The sequence below is a fragment of the Aythya ferina genome (assembly GCF_964211825.1).
Source record: "Aythya ferina genome assembly, chromosome: W".
NCBI lineage: Eukaryota > Metazoa > Chordata > Aves > Anseriformes > Anatidae > Aythya > Aythya ferina.
In genome coordinates, this window is record NC_140313.1 from 4,060,425 (window position 1) to 4,079,381 (window position 18,957).

Below are 18,957 nucleotides of genomic sequence, written 5' to 3' on the forward strand. Positions count from 1 at the left end.
AAGTATTCATTGGGGGAGGAAAAAAGCAAAGCTTGATTATAAGAATTTCAGCTTTAGTGCTGTAGGCAGCACTAAGTGCTGTAGTTTACTGATGTGGTAGATCTTCTGTGACTGTGCCATTTACAGACTGATCTTCTGTTAATGACTGTGCCATTCCTTGCAACTATGAAGGGTAGTATGTAGACAGCATACAAACAGTGCTGGTTGTTGGCACTCAGGAGAGCAGGGATTTGAAGTAGATCCATGTTGTCCTTTAACCCGGCCAGCAGCTAAACACCACACAGCCGTTCGCTCACCCTCCCCCCACCCTCTCTGGGATGGGGGAGAGAATCACGAAAATGAAGCCTGTGGGTTGAGATAAAGACAGTTTATTAAGACAGGAAAATAATAATAATAATAAAAATGATGACGATAATAGTACTACTAATAATAATGTGTACAAAACAAGTGATGCAAAATGCAATTGCTCACCACCTGCTAACCGATGCCCCCCACCCCAGCTAGCCACCCCTATATATTGTTAAGCATGACGTCAGATGGTATGGAATACCCCTTTGGCCAATTTGGGTCAGCTGTCCTGGGTCTGTCCCCTCCCAGCTCCTGCTACACCCATAGCCTGATCGCTGGCAGGACAGAGCAAGAAGCTGAAAAGTCCTTGGCTTGGTGTAAGCACTGCTCAGCAAAAATTAAGACATCAGCATGTTATCAGCACTCTTCTCATCCTAAATTCAAAACACAGCACCCTACCATCTACTAGGAGGAAAATTAACTCTGTCCTAGCTGAAACCAGGACAATATCCACCCCTTATTCCATACCATTTATGTCATGCTTAGATTCCATGCTTCCCAATACGTTCCAGTTAGTCACCACCTTCATATATGTATATGAAATGTCCATTAAATTTGTTTAGTCTTGACTGACTTGGGGCTCCATCTGTCACAGCAGTCTTTTTAGGGCAGAAGAGATAGTGTGTGGTGTTAGATCGTCAGATATTGAAGCCCGTTCTCATTGCATCACATCTCTGTGCTTGTCCAATTCTATCAAAAGCAAAAGCAATCCCACAAATGGTTTTGCCTTTTCCTGAGGCAGGAGTAGCCCAGACTGTTTTACCCAGCATGTTTCTGACGTGCACTACAGGAACTTTATCCCCTTCTACAGTACATAGCAGGTTTGATTGGGCAGGTGCAACTCGGTTGGCAGATCCCCTAGTATTGACTAACCAGGTGGCCTTTGCCAAATGTGTATCCCAATTTTTGAATATCCCAGCACCCATTGCTTTCAATGTAGTCTTTAACAGTCCATTGTATCGTTCAGCTTTCCTGGAGGCTGGTGCATGATAGGGGATGTGATACACCCACTCAATGCCATGTTCTTTGGCCCAAGTGTCTAAAAGGTTGTTTCGGAAATGAGTCCCATTGTCTGACTCTATTCTTTCTGGGGTGCCATGTAGCCATAGGACTTGCTTTTCAAGGCCCAGGATAGTGTTCCGGGCGGTGGCATGGGGCACAGGATATGTTTCCAGCCATACGGTGGTTGCTTCCACCACTGTAAGTATGTGGCGCTTGCCATTGCGGGTTTAAGAGAGCGTGATGTAATCAATCTGCCAGGCCTCCCCATATTTATATTTCAGCCATTGTCCTCCATACCAAAGAGGCTTTAATTGTTTGGCTTGCTTAATTGCAGCACGTTTCACATTCATGTATAACCTGTGCTATAGCGTCCATGGTCAGGTCCACCCCTCGATCACGAGCCCATCTGTATGTTGCATCTCTACAATAATTCACCTTTATGTTGCCAGTCCAGGTCCACCTGAGCCACTTCAATCTTAGCAGCCTGATCCACCTGCTGGCTGTTTTGATGTCCTTCAGTGGCCTGACTCTTGGGCACATGAGCATCTACGTGGCATACCTTTACAAAACTGACTCGATTCACCTTCTCCCTCAGCAGCTTCTGCAATTCGTTGTGTAGGACTCCATACAGCAGCCTTCCATCTCTGATGCTTTCCCACAATACGACAGTACCCATCAGTGAACAGGGCATATTGCTTCTCATTCTCTGGTAGCTTGTTGTACAGTGGGGCTTCTTCAGCACGACCCACCTCCTCCTCTGATGATATCCCAAAGAATTTGCCTTCTGGCCAGTCCATAATCACTTCCAAGATTCCTGGGCAACGGGGGTTTCCTATTCGAGCCCACTGAGTAATCAGTGCAACCTACTTGCTCCATGTAGCATCAGTTGCATGGTGTGTAGAGGGGACCCCTTCCTTTGAACATCCAGCCTAGTACCGGCAGTCGGGGTGCCAGGAGGAGCTGTGCTTCAGTACCAACCACCTCCGAAGCAGATTGAACTCCTTCATATGCTGCCAATATCTCATTTTCGGTTGGAGTATAGCAGGCCTCAGATCCTCTGTATCCCCGACTCTAAAACCCTGGGGGTCGACCTCAAGTTTCCCCAGGTTCTTTCTGCCAGAGGCTCCAGGTGGGGCCATTCTCCCCGGCTGCAGTGTAGAGCACATTCTTTACATCTGGTCCTGTTTGGACTGGCCCAAGGGCTTCTGCATGAAATATTTCCTGCTTGATTTGTTCAAAGGCTTGTCGTTGCTCAGGGCACCATTCAAAATCATTCTTCTTACGGGTTACTTGGTAGAGCGGGTTTACAATCAGACTGTAATTTGGAATGTGCCAAAACCCCACGACACCTAGGAAAGTTTGCATTTCTTTTTTGCTAGTTGGTGGAGACATAGCTGTTATTTTGTTGATCACATCCATTGGAATTTGACGACATCCATCTTGCCATTTTATTCCTAAAAACTGGATCTCTCGTGCAGGTCCTTTGACTTTATTTTGTTTTATGGCAAAACCGGCTTTCAGAAGGATTTGGACTATTTTCTTCCCTTTCTCGAAAACTTCCTCTGCTGTGTCACCCCACACAATGATGTTATCAATGTACTGCAGGTGTTCAGGAGCTTCCCCCTGCTCCAGCGCAAACTGGATCAGTCCATGGAAAATGGTAGGGCTGTGTTTCCACCCCAGGGGCAGCCGAATCCAGGTGTATTGGACTCCCCTCCAAGTGAAGCAAACTGCTGCTAGAGGGATGGAGAAAAATGCATTAGCGATATCAATTGTGGCGTACCACTTAGCTGCCTTTTGATTCCAGTTCGTACTGGAGTTCTAGCATGTTTGGCACAGCACCCCTCAGTGGTCGTGTGACTTCTTTCAGGTCACGATAGTCCACTGTTAGTCTCCACTCACCATTAGACTTTCACACTGGCCATGTGGGACTATTAAAAGGTGAATGAGTCTTGCTGATCACTCCTTGGCTCTCCAATTGATGAATTAGCTTATGGATGGGAATCAGGGAGTCTCAGTTGGTGCGATATTGCCGCCAACGCACAGTTGTGGTGGCGATTGGCACCCACTGTTTTTTGACCCTCATCAACCGCACAACAGAAGGGTCCTCTGAGAGACCGGGCAAGGTAGATAATTGTTTAATGCCCTCTGTCTCTAAGGCAGCTATGCCAAAACCCACCGGAACCCTTTTGGTTCCTTGAAATATCCTCTTCTAAGATAGTCTATGCCTAGGATGTACGGAGCATCCGGGCCAGTCACAATGCGGTGCTTTTCCCACTCATTCCCAGTCAGACTCACTTCAACCTCCAATACAGTTAACTTCTGGGATCCCCCCTGTCACTCCATAAATACAGATGGGCTCTGGCCCTTTATAGCTCGATGGCATTAGAGTACATTGTGCACCGGTGTCTACTAAAGCCTTATACTTCTGTGCGTCTGACGTGCCAGGCCATCGAATCCACACAGTCTAATAAACTCGATTGTCCCTTTCATCCCCCTGGCTGGAGGCAGGGCCCCCCTAACCCTGGTCAGAATCTTCTTCGTTTCTGTGTTTGAAGGACTGCCTGCTGGAAGTTGGAGCAGCAAGCTTTTCAGAGAACCACTTTTTCCCGATGGTTTTCTTTTGCAACTCACACACCTGTGCTTCTAGGGTCATGGTAGATGTCCTGGTTTCAGTTAGAACAGAGTTAATTTTCTTCCTAGTAGCTGGTAGAATGCTATGTTTTGGCTTAGGATGAGAAGAGTGCTGATAACACCCCGATGTTTTAATTGTTGCAGAGCAGTGCTTATACCAAGCCAAGGATGTCTCAGCTTCTTGCTCTGTCCTGCCAACAGGCAGGCTGGGGGTGCAGTAAGAGCTGGGAGGGGACAGACCCAGGACAGGTGAGCCAAACTAGCCAAAGGGGTATTCCATACCATCTGACGTCAGGCTGAACAATATATAGGGGTGGCTAGCTGGGGGAGGGGTGCCGGACTGCTCGGGGTTAGGCTGGGCATCGGTCAGCGGGTGGTGAGCAATTGCATTGTGCATCACTTGTTTTTACACATTATTAGTAGTAGTACTATTATCATCATTGTATTATTATTATTATTATTACTGTTGTTGTTGTTGTTGTTATTGTTATTACTATTTTCCTGTCTTATTAAACTGTCTTTATCTCAACTCACGGGCTTCCCTTTCCATCTCTCTCCCCCGTCCCAGAGAGGGAGGGGGAGGGTGAGCGAACGGCTGCGTGGTGTTTAGCTGCCGGCCGGGTTAAACCACGACATAGATTTTCCATCCCATTTTCTCATGTCCTCTCCATGGTCACTTAGGTAAAACCACAGGGTGGCATGGGGTGAGTACCCACCATATCGTCTTCCTTGTGTGGATGAACACTTACCCTTGATAGCTGAGACACTGGTTTGTATGAGTGGGTAGGAAAATAATCTCTCTTCAAGTTGGTGGAACTTTTCAGACAATTTCTCAAAAGTATTCTCTTTTAGTTGGTGGACACTGGTTTGTTCAGGTGGGGCGGAAGATAGAATATCTTTATGTTGGTGGAACTCTTCAGAAAGTTTCTCGACAGCTGAGACGCAGGCCTGTAAGGAAGAGGAGAGACTTTCTTTGTACTGCCGGAGTTGTTTAGCCACTTCATCCACTGTGGGTTCCTCATCCTCTTTCCAGGCCATTATTGCCAGTGAGCTGGCATATGATGATGGTGCATTCCATACAAACTTCTGCCACATGGGTCGTGTACACCTGACTTCATCTGGATCTGTGGATGTTTGTCTGAGGTCTGGATCCTCATAAATCACCTCCCGTATGGCTAATTCCCTCAGGTACTGGATTCCCTTCTCCATAGTGGCCCACTTACTGGTAGACATAGAAGTTCTTCCTTGAAGGGATACCTTTCCTTCACTGCTGAGAGGAGACGCCTCCAGAGGCTGTGAGGTCGTGCTCCATCTGCAATTGCTTTGTCAATGCCTGTGTCTCTAGCAAAGGATCCCAGCTGCCTGGATTCCCTGCCCTCTAATTCCACACAATTGGCTCCGGTGTCCCAGCACTGGAGCAGCCAGGTGACAAGCTGCTCACCTATTCAGTGACCAAAATCTATTTGCACATCTCGTAGCTCATGCTGGGATAGGCCTTCTGAAGTTATTGATGCTTTTGTGATATCTTCTTCTTCATCTTCCCGTTCATGTGATGGCCCATCCACTTCGGAGTAGCCCATCTTGTCATCGTCTTCCTCCCCAGTCTGAGTAGGAGTGTCTCTGTGTTCTAAACGAAATGACTTTTGCATCCGTTTTTTTATCTTCGCTACAGGGGCAACTTGCACTGCTACAATCTTTTTTCCCTGACCCAGCTGCAGGGCCTTTCGCAGGGATTGGAAGAACTGCAGGGCCTGTCATGGGCTGGAGCAGCTGTGGGGTCTGTCGTAGGGGTTACAGTGGCTGCAGGTGTTGGAGTGGCCGTTGGGCCTGTCATGGGACTTGGAGTGGCCACAGGGTCTGTCACTAGAGTTATAGTGGCATTGATTGCAGCTCAGTAGGCATAGGCCAGGCCCTAGCACGTTGCAGTGATTTGTGTCTCTGTGGTATTGCCAGAGTCATGACACCCCTTTTTCAAGCATTCTATCAGTATTTTAGGATTTTGCAGTTGTTCAGGGGTGAATTTCCAAAGCACTGGAGGTGCCCACTGCTCTAGATTCCTGCCTATATCCTCCCACGCTCCCTGCCAGTCACAACTATCCTGCCTCAGGACAGATCTCTGGATGAGATTCCAAAGTAGGTTTTTAACCTTAGACAAAACCTGAAGTGCATTCAGGAGATATAACAATAACAGCATGCTAGTCTGAACATCCCAAGGATATCCAACATCTTGGAGAACTATTGTAAGTATCTCAGAGGATAAGAGGGTGGTGAAGGAGAAAGGGAGAGTGAACAAGTAGGAAAAAATATCTTCCCCTGTCCCCTCCACAGATTGGCTCCCTGAAGAAAAAAAGCAATAGGTGTAATTGTTAATAGTTTCCAAGATATGGTTTCCAAAGTAGAGTTGATGACAGTGCTGAGTACAAATACCAGGTTAGAGTCATGACCAGAAATTTCATCATATCATAAGCCACTGTTGCACTGCACAGTACCATAATGATCTTAAACCAGGGCCTGGAAAGGATAAACAGCACAACAGGGAGCACATACAGAAAGTAACGTGCTATAATACTCAATTTCGAAAACAGGCACAGCAGACCTGAGATCAAAGCAATCAATGCTGTGACTAGCAACTATTAAGCAGGTCTAATACTTATACCAATTTTAGTTTAACACACTCTGGTCAGATCTGTCATTATCTCAACCCTTCGAGCCCCACGTTGTGCGCCAAAAGGACTGTTGAGGTTTAACCTGGCCGGCAGCTCAGCACCACACAGCCGTTTGCTCCCCCTCCCCCCTCCCTCTCTGGGAATGGGTAGGGTGTCAGAAAGAAATGTAAACCTGTGGGTTGAGATAGAGACAGTTTATTAGGACAGAAAAGAAAGGGAAATGATAATAATGATAACAGTACTACTACTACTGTGTACGAAACAAGTGATACATAATGCAATTGCTCACCACCCGCTGACTGATGCCCAGCCTAACCCCGAGCAGCCGGCCCCCCCACCCTGGCTAGCCACCCCTATATATTGTTCAGCATGACATCAGATGGTATGGAATACCCCTTTGGCCAATTTGGGTCAGCTGTCCTGGGTCTGTCCCCTCCCAGCTCTTGCTGCACCCCCAGCCTGCCTGCTGGCAGGACAGAGCAAGAAGCTGAAAAGTCCTTGTCTTAGTGTAAGCACTGCTCTGCAATAGTTAAAACATCAGCATGTTATCAGCACTCTTCTCATCCTAAATTCAAAACACAGCACCCTACCATCTACTAGGAGGAAAATTAACTATCCTATCTGAAACCAGTTCAGTATGCAGTACTGAGTGATTAAGAGAAAGCAGAAGTGTGCCACAGGATGCAATTCGGGACACATCCCTGCTGGAATTGCTTTGCTTCTCAGCTGCTAATCTGTGCTTGCCGAAGTGTTTGTAAACTTTCATTTGGAAAGGAGTCAAGGAACTTGGGTTTTGTAACGTCGCCTTCCCGTCTGTCTTTCCACAAATGAATTTATTGAATGAGCTTGATTTTGCTGTTAGAAACATACTATAATGGTGATTGATAATTGTATCAAAGTGATTATATTTGATGGTTATGTCTTCAAGACTCTTTATTCTTGAAACATTCCCTTTATTTGTGTTTCAGACAGCTGCAGTGCTATATATAAATTAAAGAACTATATAGGCACAATAGTTCTTGATGTTTCTGTTTGGTACTATTCCCTCATTTTCAGTTTTAAGTGCAGGTCTGGTTGTCCCCCTCTCTTCTACCCCATGTTAAAAAGGGAATGGTAGAGCAAGAAAAAAGACTTTGAAAGGTACTGGGAAGATTGCTTTTATGGGATGTAAGGAATAAGCAAAGTATCACAGAATCACAGAATTGTAGGGGTTGGAAGGGACCTCATGAGGTCATCGGGTCCAACCCCCCTGCCAAAGCAGGTTCCCTAGAGCAGGCTGCTCAGGTAGGCATCCAGACGGGCCTTGAATATCTCCAGAGTAGGACTTCGCAGACTGCAAAACAGAGGGTTGTGGTAGACATCTGTAAAGTTTCTAGCGAGAAAGTTCTGTGGGGAAATGAGTTCATCACTCATGCAAATATGAGTGAGGGGATATTAAATCAGTAAGTTATAGGTTCAGAACGAATGTAAGGAAGTGGTTTTAATATATGAAGTTAACCTGAGAAACTCTTTACTTAAGGTCTTGTGGATGCTGAAAATTTATATGTGGGGTGTTTTGACAAATGTATTCAAAAAAAATCACAGGAAAAAAAAAAAAACAAAAAACAAAAACAACAAAAAAAAAACAACAAACATAACAACAAACTAACTAACCAAATTGAAAAACAATGCTGAATGAACAAGGCTGGTGAATTATGTAAATTGTTTGGCTCAGGAAGTGTCTGAGCTACAAATGGCTGAAGATCAGGATTGTGTCCAGAGGAATGGTGTTGTGGTTTCAACTCTTATACGTTTCCACAGACTTTGACGGTAGTCAATGACAAGATTGTATGTAGATCTACTTCTCGGCTTCATTCAGCACATAAATTATTAGATTCATGTGTAGCAATTCAACTCGTTTGCAAAGTGAAAGTGGATTTATCACTTGTACTTCTGTTCCTGAATTCCTTTCCTTTTCATTCTTTCAGAGCAATGTGCACATGGCAAAAATGTGGAGACCAACACCAAATTAAATCTAGCGAAACAGAAATAAAAGTGAAAGGGGAAAACATGAGGTTTTAATTTTGGATTTAAAGTACCTGACAAGGAACCTTTCAAACATTTCCTGGCTACGTAAGAAAATAGAGCAGTGTGCCTTTTTCGTAAATATCAGACTAGTCCAAATTGTGTTTGTGATAGCCTATTTTTTATCTTAAAAAGTTAAGAAGAAAAGATATCTGGAAGAAAATGAGCTTCTGTAACCAGAATTGCATATCTAAACATTTTCTTGTTTTAAAACCTTAGCACAGTTGGAAAAGAACATATTTGAATTTGCTTTGCCAGAACTAGTAAGGATGTTGGTTTTTCTAAAACAGGAATGTGATTATGGGAGTTTTGAACTCCCAGTGTGTTTTACTGGAAACAGAAAATCTCCCCACCTGCTTTCTTTTCTGGAATGAATGCTGGAGAAGTTAACTGTAAAGTGACCAAGTGATGCCAATGTGAACCTAGTTGACTGAGATGTGCTGGAGAGCATAAAAGGAAACAACACATGATTGAACAGTGTTAAAATATTAAAGAAAACAAAATCTTTTAAATATTTCATCACTTAAAATTATGGCATTGGATAGGGTAGTAGCAGGAATATTAATTGGAATCAACTTGAAGCATAGCTCCCCACTCTTGGTTTCCTGGAACAGAAATGAGTAAGCATTTGATAAAATGTTAATGAATTTGTTTTGACAAAAAGCATTGACATGGTTTTATGAAATTAAGGGAACCCACTGAATTTCAAGTTCGGGATTAATTTCCAAAGTGATCTGATACAGACAAATCTTTGCTGGCTAATAGTCTTCTAAGACTTGTAACGTAAACAGTGTGATTTCTTTTACAGTCAAAATACTTTAAAGTTGTTAGAGATTCTTAATGTTGCTTTTAGCTGGTAATTTATTGTGCAGATGCTGGTACATCATCTTATGTAAGCCTCACTTGCTACAACCATCTTCCGCTTTATATGCTAAGGTCATTCTTTGGGATTTTTGAACTTGAGAGGCTGGGAAGGCTTTACCTCCTTTCATGCTAGCTATTCTAGCTGATGTTTCTATATCTGATGTCTGCCTTAGTCAAACGTATTGCTGCTTGTCTGTTTCTGTGGTTTGCAGCTCCTCATTTGTTTCATAGCTGAGCTTTTCCAAAAAAATGTTGTCCTCTGTTGTGTGCTCCATTAATAAATGCTGCACTGGCTTCTGTCTTTGTGAGTCTGAGTGCTGCAACCCCTTTATGCCATGGACTAGCTCCCCAGGTTGGGGATATCAGCTGGGTGAAGGAGAGGCATGAGGCTCCAACAGGAGGTTCAGAGCCTGAGTTAGGATCAGTTGGTACAGTGGGGTTTGGGGGAATTACATTTATGGCTAAATATACAGCCCCATGTTGTGCCCTCAGTGAAGAGGGCTGGCAATTGCTGGATGGCAGCTGGTGTTACCTCCTTGCTAACCTCTCTCCTTTCTCCAGCCAATGGTGAAAAGAGAGCAAATAGAGGAAAATGTAGAGATAGCAGGCCTTGCCTATTGTCAGGCTTCAGTTCTGTGTTCCTGTTCCACAAAAATACCATGTGTGCCTGGATGGAAATCCTTCTGCAGATTTTCAAAGCTTCCCTGTAGCTAGCAGTATCTTGTATAGAGTATGGGTAAACTCTGACAAAATGTGGATAAAGCTATCCTGGTATCTCAGTGCTTCTGAGAAGTCCTTAAAAATGTAGGTAGGTAACATTTTAAATGACAAGAAATCTTTCAAAACTTGCACAGTGAACTAGGGCAAGGGGGAGAACGAGTGGTGAGCAGAAGGAAAGGAAAGTCATTAGAAAAGGAACTTCCCGAACTGGTTTTACCATGTCCTGGAACTATTGCTCTAACTCATTTTAAATAGTACCCTGAAAATAAGGGGTAATTTTGATCCAATTTCAAACTGCCTATGCTAGGTAGTTCTGATGTTTGGACAACCCGTGCATTGGGGATTTAAGATTATAATATTTGTATTCTGGTAAACTTGTAGTTGCTTTCTAACTTGTAATTACTGCATAATTTTGTCATTAAAATAGACATCGCTTTGTTCTCAGTCTGCAGCTCTTGACCTGCTCCTGTCCTTGTAATATGAAATCATAGTTCTCAAAGAAAACCAAACACACAACTGGAAAGGCCTCAGATATTGATATCCTAAAAAGGCATAAAAATAAAATCATTATAGAAAATGATACATGTAAGAAATTAGTTTCTAGAGGCTTATGTAGAGCTGTACTGTATGGATGGTTAAGTAATAAAATCTAAATGCCTTGTTGGTGCTAAGCTGCATGCAGAAATAAAGCCATTCACTGGAGCAAGAAACTTGTGAACTGAGGCTGGAATCAAAATTTGGGACAACAAATTTTTTGTTGTTTAAATAGAAAGAAATTTTTGCGGGTGATAATGGGAGTTGTTTGAGTAATCTGAATTGAGTAATTTTCATGTCAGTGACTACAAGTAAGGGGCAAATGCAAGGAATGTGTGGTTGCAGGCAGGAGAAAGTGCAAGAAGGTAGAGGTGGACAAGGGAGTCTGATGGAAAGAAGGAAATAAATGGTGTACTTAAATTTTCTTGTCACCAACAAGGAGTGACAGAGAATTTCTGGAGAGACCAGACCATGCATGAGGGCTGGGCTGTTAGAGCTGCTTAGGCAAGAGTGAGAAATTAGAGACAAATTTTTGAACAATGGCTACTGACTTGGCAATGGCAGCCTCATTTGGGATGAGGCTTTAGGTAAGTCCTTTTGTTAGAATTTTGAGCTACTTCTCTAGTTACAGAAAAGCCAGCAAAGAATGGAAGTACTACTGAAACGTGCAGCGAACTGTGACTTGCGTATGGTAGGGAAACATTCTCCTGTGAGAAAATTTGGGAAGGAAATATATTTTACTGTGGTAGTTTACTTCAATCATAGTATTTTCTAATGTGACAGACTAGTGACCGGCTCCTTTTCTGCTGTTGCTGTTAAATGGTGTTTTCTCTCCTAGGGTTTGGACGTGGCAGAGGGAGAGGAGCGGGGAGGTTTTCAGCCCAAGGCATGGGGTAAGAAACATACAGAGCACAGATTTCGGAGAGGGTCAAACTCAGTGGCAAGATTATTTGCCACTGTATGTATTCATATTGCTGTATGTATGAAAAAATCACTACAGATGCAAAAATTCATATATCCGTTAGATAATAACTGGATTACTTCTGTCTTAATCCAGCGTTTGACTGGATACATCTATAGAATCCTAATCTAAGTTCACTTGATGTTAATGTGTCAAACTTGGAAGAACCCATTTGTACTTATCAGTAACAACCACAGCTGAGCACATAAACTAATGCTTTAGAGGATGGGGAGGAGATAGGTATGCTGTTAACTGCATTTTCAGGAATTCTTATTTTGGTTCAGTTTCTCTACAGTTTCCATGCTTTTTTCTTCCTTCTTTTCTCTTTTCTTCTTTTTATTTTTTAATCCGTGTCTGCTCATAGAGGAAAAAAAATAATCTTTGGAAACCAAAACTTTTGTTTTGTTCAATGAATGACCCATGTGTTCTCTTCCATTTCTTAACTTTTAAAACTCTAGGACATTTAACCCTGCAGACTATACGGAGTCTTCTGCCACTGATGGCTTTGAGACAAAATCAGAGATTTGGGAGATTGGTCAGAATGATGCAGATGATGGAACTGGTAAGATGCTTCCAGAAGTGGAAGGATTGGAATGAAGACCTGTAGCAAATGGCAGTTAAAATAACTGTTCTGTTAGTATTCAGCTACCTTCTGAAAATGTGAATACATCTCACATGGCACAGATAGTAGTTCATTTTTATAGCTTAACTACTGCTGAATTGCAGAGCGCATGCTGTAGCTCAAGTGACTCTCCGGTTAAACTGAGGGGAAGGCAATTTGCAATTTTTTGTTTTAGTACTAACAATCCCTTGAAAGTCAAAGGGTTATTGGAAGAGTTATTGGAAGAACCTTGTATGTAGAGAATTGTTTAGATATCTTAAGTGCTGCTTAAGATTTCACCTAATTGAAGTTAAGATTGCAAGTACCACTGAAAATGATTGGTTCACAGGCATTGAGTAGTAGGATCTGAATGCGTAAGTAGAAAAAGAAAAAGGAAAATCTGTTGATAAATATAAATCCACTTTGTGACACTGCGATGACTGTGGAAGCTCTACTTACACAACACATGAACTTGAGCATGTGAGTTTCTGGGATGGAGGAGAGTTCCAAGATCTGGTGCCTTTGAAGAGAATTATTAACTAAAACCTGAGTAGGCACTTGAACAGAAGCCAGAAGAGCAGTCTGCCTCTGAAGATAGAGGCAGCTGTATGTTTCTACATGGAGTTTCAAGTATGAAGCGTGCACTCCTGGCTAAAGGCAAGAGACAAGATGGTCTGGAAAGGAACCACTTCACAGTCATTTCATGGTGATTCAGAAATAAAGAATGTGACGTGCTTGTCTGTGACTTGGAAAAACAAGATTGCTGCTTCTCATAGTCTGTGGCAGGAGAATAAGACCAAGGGAAGCCTGTGCCATGATGGAGAAATTAATGTATGTTATCATTCACGCCTGGAAACCATTGACTGACAGGAGAGATTTCTTGTTTTTAAAAACCCAGTTGAGTGACTTATGATCTTTTCATTCCTGAAGCTAGCTGAGATGATTTTTTTCACAACCTCCATGTCAAGTGTGGAAGGAAAAGACTGATATTGGAGGCCATCGTGTGCTTCGTAGAGCACTGCAGTGAACCTCTTGAGGTGCAGCTTTCTAAACTTCATAAAAGCCATTTTTCATTTAACCGGAGAAGGCAGTAACAGGCTCAGAGTTTAGGTGGTCTTACTAGGCAGCTGTCTTGTCACTTGAGAGCTACTACTGCCTGGCAATCCAGTGTGGGAGAGTGGCACTGAGGACATTAATGGTCATTGGAAGGGGAGCTCTTTTTGCATCTTTCCGGGGAATTGCATTTTAAGTGATGTGGTGGTGTAGCACAAACAGGAGCATGCCTTTTACTTTCACTCATGTTAGTTTTTCAAATAAGTTTATCACGTAAGGAGTTAGAAGAGCAGCTAATGACTTGAAAATACCCTTAAGAATACTGATGCTGATGTTTGCTGTATGGTAGCAGAGGACAAGATGTGTTGTCACAAGTATAACAGAAGCAATAAAGTTGACTGACTAAAGATATTCAAGAAAGGCATGAGGACGCTGGAACAGAGGTAGAAAATTCCCTGGTTATTTATTAATGATCACAGTTAGGAGGCTGTGGTTTATAAACGACTTTGGCTTGTGCTCTGCTTCCTAAGTGAGCTTGAATGGTGGTGACCCTCCCTGTGAACTGTATAGCCTTTGTACATGTATGCTGCCTCCTTGCAACCTGTTCCTCTTGTGGGCATCTCCTCAGTCTTCAGTAATGGAAGAATTCTGCCCAGGAGTAAGAGTGGGTGAAGCTGAACAGATCCCTTGGAGAGAGTAAATGTGTCTACATGAGGAGGTTTGCTGTGAAGGAAATCAGTGGAAATTAAAAGCACACCAGCCTGTGTGTGTACAACTTGTTTTTTGATGACATGTCCATTTTTGCTGTTAGGCCCTACGCATATTAGCGAGAACTGCATTGGATTTCAGTGAAGCAACTTAAGGCATGTATGGGATGTTGGGGAGTGTGAGGAGAGGTTTGCTTGGCCTAGTTGGCTCTTAGGTGTATAAGTGTGGGGAGTTTCCTGCGATATAGGGGTGTTTGTCAACATAGGGAATTTCCTCCGTAATAATTCGGTGAGTGGAAACGTAAAGTAGATGACTGTGAATGTTCTTTATGGATGTTAAGTAACTTCCTGCTGCTAATTTTCCTTTACTTTCAGTGAGTGTAAAGGCACTATAACTGACAAAACAAAGTCAAAATGCCTGTGTATATGTATCAGTATAGGGAGAAAATTTTATTTTGCGGTGTTTCTTCTTTAGACAAGTGCTGGTCCCATATCTTTTCATCCACAATGAAAGAAACAAAATTAACGCATTCTTGTTATGTGGAGGATTAATGTCTTCTGTTTGCAATTTCATTAAAAAGGAGGTAGGGTGCAGCTACCTGGAAAAACTAAGCCAGTTTTGCATATTAAAATGTTTTCTGAAGACAGAACTCCACAGAGAACTTAAATTTGGAGAATGAGTATTTACAAAGTATTTCCTCTTTAAGCCAGTGCTGGGAGAGGATTAACTTAAAAATTTTCAATTAAAAACAAACACATTATTTGCTTCCAAAATGTTGCTTCCATGTGTGTAATTGTATTCCAAATAATTCAGCATCCTAATTCTTATAGAAGTAATGTTCTACAGAAAGGTAAAGGGAAGGGACAAGTGGAAGGAAACAAAATGACCAAGTCTTATCCAAAAGGGATTATACTTGAACAATTCATCTGATGCTTTTTTAGAGGCATGCTGAGTTTTCATTCTCTTACTTTTTTTTTGTAATGCCCAAGGCAATGGGAGATCCTGAACAACAAATTGTTCTTAAGAAAATAAATGAGGATGGAGGTGCTCACCTCTCAAAGTAGACTAAAAATGGATATTGTATTGTGGTAATTTACTGTTACCTTGACTTTGATAGTGTTTCATAAATTTCACAGAAAAACTTTATTCATATCATCTTGGTTATGAGCAGCCTGCAATGACTCTGAAACTGAAGAATGACAACCAAGAAAGAAAAAAATAAATTATAGTGTATCTGTCAAGGGGGAAGAAGGGAATTGGGTAGCTTGGAAGTTGCAAGGAAGCTTTTTTTTTTCAGGACTGCTGTAGGATTCAGAAGGAACACTTAAAGGAATCATTCAGATCTTTCGAAGATATAACCCAGAAGAAAAGGATTAATATATTATACTTATTAATACAGAAGTTTGAGATAGACCAAAATAAAATAATTTGGGGGCAAATACATATGGTTGAATAAAAAAAGGGGAGGGGGAAGTGACAGGAAGTGAGGAATTGGAGGAAAATAGTTGAAGCTGTACCAGAACCGTATGTTATACTTTATTGGCTTGATGACTTTCTGAAACTGAACTTTTTGCAGAAGAAAACATGAAACGGTCAGAGATGGGAGTGTATGTTGAAGCTGATAGACAAGGATCCTTGAAAACATAAAGCATAATTTCAGTGGAAAACAGAACTGTTAAACAGTAATACTTTGCAAGGCATGGGGTAAAGGTTGGGAAGAGGATTTATGGAGCTACAATAATACCAAGGTGGATTATGGACAAAAAGGAAATTGTTAGACTTGTGGCAAGATCAGACTTAAAGCCTGTCAATGCCAGGAAGCTGTTAGCAATGGGGATTTAATTCAGAGAAGAGCAATAAAACATCTGACGTTGGAAGGATTGATTTTTGGAAGGCAGTGTGTTAATAAGTGACAATGATGAACTTAGCCTGGGTCAGCTAATTAAAGGGTGATGGGTTGCGTTCAGTATTTGAAAGGTGTGAATGCACAGAAGTGTAGTCATGAGTAGAAGCAACAGATAAGCGTTAGGAAAATGTCCCAGTGTTATTCCAAACAGCTCCAGTCTCCAGAAGGTGTGGTGAGAAATGCAAGGGGCTCAGGTGTGCTTTGCCAAGGCTTTTCTTTCTTTGTTTTACCAGATTCTGAGCTCCGTTGGGGAGCTCTGGCACCAGTGCAAGGTGTGTCTGCTGCAGAGATCACAGAATCATAGAATTGAAGGGGTTGGAAGGGACATCAAGAGATCATCGGGTCAAATCTCCCTCTGCCAAAGCAGGTTCCTTAGAGCAGGTTGCCCAAGTGTAGGCATCCAGACAGGCCTTAAATATCTCCAGAGAAGGAGACTCCACAACCTCCCTAGGCAGCCTGTTCCAAGTGCTCCATCACCCTCACCGTGAAGAAGGTCTTTCGCATGTTGGTACAGAACTTCCTGTGTTCCATCTTGTGACCATTACGCCTTGTCCTGTCCCCACAAACCACTGAGAAGAGGTTGGCCAAATCCCTCTGTCTCCCACACCTCAGGTATTTATACACATTGATGAGATCCCCTCTCAGTCTTCTTTTCTCCAGGCTGAACAGACCCAGGTCTCTCAGCCTTTCCTCATAAGGAAGATGCTCCAGGCCCCGTATCATCTTTGTGGCCCTCCGCTGGATTCTTTCCAGGAGATCCCTGTCTTTCTTGTACCGGGGAGCCCAGAACTGGACACAGTACCCCAGGTGAGGCCTGCCCAGGGCAGAGTAGAGGGGGAGGATCACCTCCCTTGACCTGCTGGCCACACTCCCTTTTAATGCATGCCAGAATCCCGTTGGCCTTCTTGGCCATGAGGGCACACTGCTGGCTCATGGTCAACCTGTCGTCCACCAGGACCCCCAGGGTCCTTCTCCTCAGAGCTCCTCTCCAGCAGGTCGTCCCCCAGCCTGCACTGATAGATGCGGTTGTTCCTTCCCAGGTGCAGGACTCTACACTTGCTCTTGTTAAGCCTCATTTGGTTTCTTCCATGCCCAGCTTTCCAACCTGTCCAGGTCTCATTGAATGGCAGCACAGCCTTCTGGCGTGTCAGCCACTCCTCCCTGTGTCATCGGCGTACTTGCTGAGGGTGTATGCTATTCCCTCATCAAGGTCGTCAATGAAGATGTTGAACGATACTGGACCCAGCACCAACCCCTGGGGAACACCGCTAGTCATGGGTCTCCAGACAGACTCTGTGCCGCCGATCACCACCCTCTGAGCTCAGCCAGTCAGCCAGTTCTCAACCCACCTTACTGTCCACTCCTCTATCCCACACTTTCTCAGCTTTGCTAGCAAGATGTCGTGGGAGACAGTATCAAAAGCCTTGCTAAAGTAAAGGTACATCCACTGCTCTCCCCCCATCCTACCCAGCTGGTGATGCCATCATAGAAGGCAACGAGGCTGGTCAAGCACAACTTCCCCTTGGTGAATCCATGCAGACTACTCCTCATAACCTTCTTCTCTTCCAATTGCTTGGAGATGGCATCCAGAACAAGCTGTTCCAACACCTTTCCAGGGACAGAGGTGAGACTGACTGGCCTGTAGTTTCCCGGATCCTCCTTGCCCTTCTGGACAACTGGAGTGACATTGGCTATCCTCCAGTCTTCAGGCACATCTCCTGTTCTCCAGGACCTTTCAAAGATGATAGAGAGCGTTTCAGCTATCACCTCTCCCAACTCCCTCGGCACACGTCGATGCATCCCATCGGGATCCATGGATTTATGTGCATTGATCCCACTCAGATGCTCCCAAACCACTCCCTTGTCAACCAGGGGGGAGATCTCTATTTCCCAGACCCTTTCTCCTCCTGCCAGGGTCCAGGAGTCCCAGGGGGGAGTCTTTGAAGCAAAGATTGAAGCAAAGAAGGCATTCAGTATCTCCGCCTTCTCAGCATCCCCCGTTACCAGGACACCCTTCTCATTCAGCAAGGGACCCACATTATCCCTAGTCTTCCTTTTACTGTTTACACATTAAAAAAAAAAAAAAAAAAAGAAGACATTATTATCCTTTATCTCAAATGCAAGCCTCATCTCTAGGTGGGCCTTAGCCTTCCTCGTCGCGTCCCTGCAGGCCTTGACAACACTTCTGTACTCCTCCCAAGAGGACAGGCCCTTTTTCCACATTTCATAGACCTTCCTCTTCCTTTTGATCTTATCGATGAGCTCCTTGCTCATCCACGCAGGTCTCCCACCCCCCTTCCCCGATTTCCTACTCTTTGGAATGCACCGATCCTGATCTTGGAAGAAGTGCTGCTTAAATGTTGCCCAGCTCTCACAAGCACCCTTGACTGCTAGCAACCTAGCCCATGAGATACTCCCAAGCAGGTCCCGGAAGAGGTCAAAGTTGGCTCTCCAAAGCTCCAGGGTTGCAATCGTACTTTTTGCCTTACTTCTTCCACCAAGTTCCATCTTAAACTCCACCATCTCATGGTCGCTGCATCCCAAGCTTCCCCCAGCCTTCACATCCCTAACAAGCCCATCCCTGTTGGTAAGAAATGGGCCTTGCTCTGGTCAACGTGAGACAAATCCAGGCAGGGCAAATATGGGGATGAATTTCTTTAAAGAAGAAATATCAGAGGAAGAGATTGTGTGCTGGTCAGGAGAGGGGAAAGAAAAACTCTCTCAAGAGTCCTGTTCATGATGCTTTGCGTCCTTTCCATTATTTTTGTGGAAAGGGGTGGGTTAGGCTATAAATTTGAGGTGCTAATTTTGGTGTGCTTTCATATGATCTGTAGTTATTTTTCAAGTGCCTTGATATTTCACAGTAAGAAAGATTCCCCTAGTTAGGGGCTGTGGT

The 18,957-nt window shown here is 43.6% G+C and overlaps 1 protein-coding gene and 1 long non-coding RNA gene across 3 annotated transcripts in view; both read left to right on the top strand.

The window, feature by feature from the left end:
- LOC311426262 (ubiquitin-associated protein 2-like) overlaps positions 1–18,957 on the top strand; it is a 120,115-nt gene that overhangs the window by 50,471 nt on the left and 50,687 nt on the right. For both annotated transcript variants that reach the window (XM_084502494.1, XM_084502495.1), the window contains exons 7-8: positions 11,671–11,725; positions 12,252–12,355. In XM_084502494.1, coding sequence (XP_084358620.1) covers positions 11,671–11,725; positions 12,252–12,355 — 159 coding nt within the window. The remainder of the gene's footprint in view (positions 1–11,670; positions 11,726–12,251; positions 12,356–18,957) is intronic.
- LOC311426416 lies at positions 6,143–8,698 on the top strand. The gene is made up of 2 exons (XR_014686731.1): positions 6,143–6,224; positions 8,618–8,698. It is a non-coding gene; the product is annotated as an uncharacterized lncRNA (long non-coding RNA).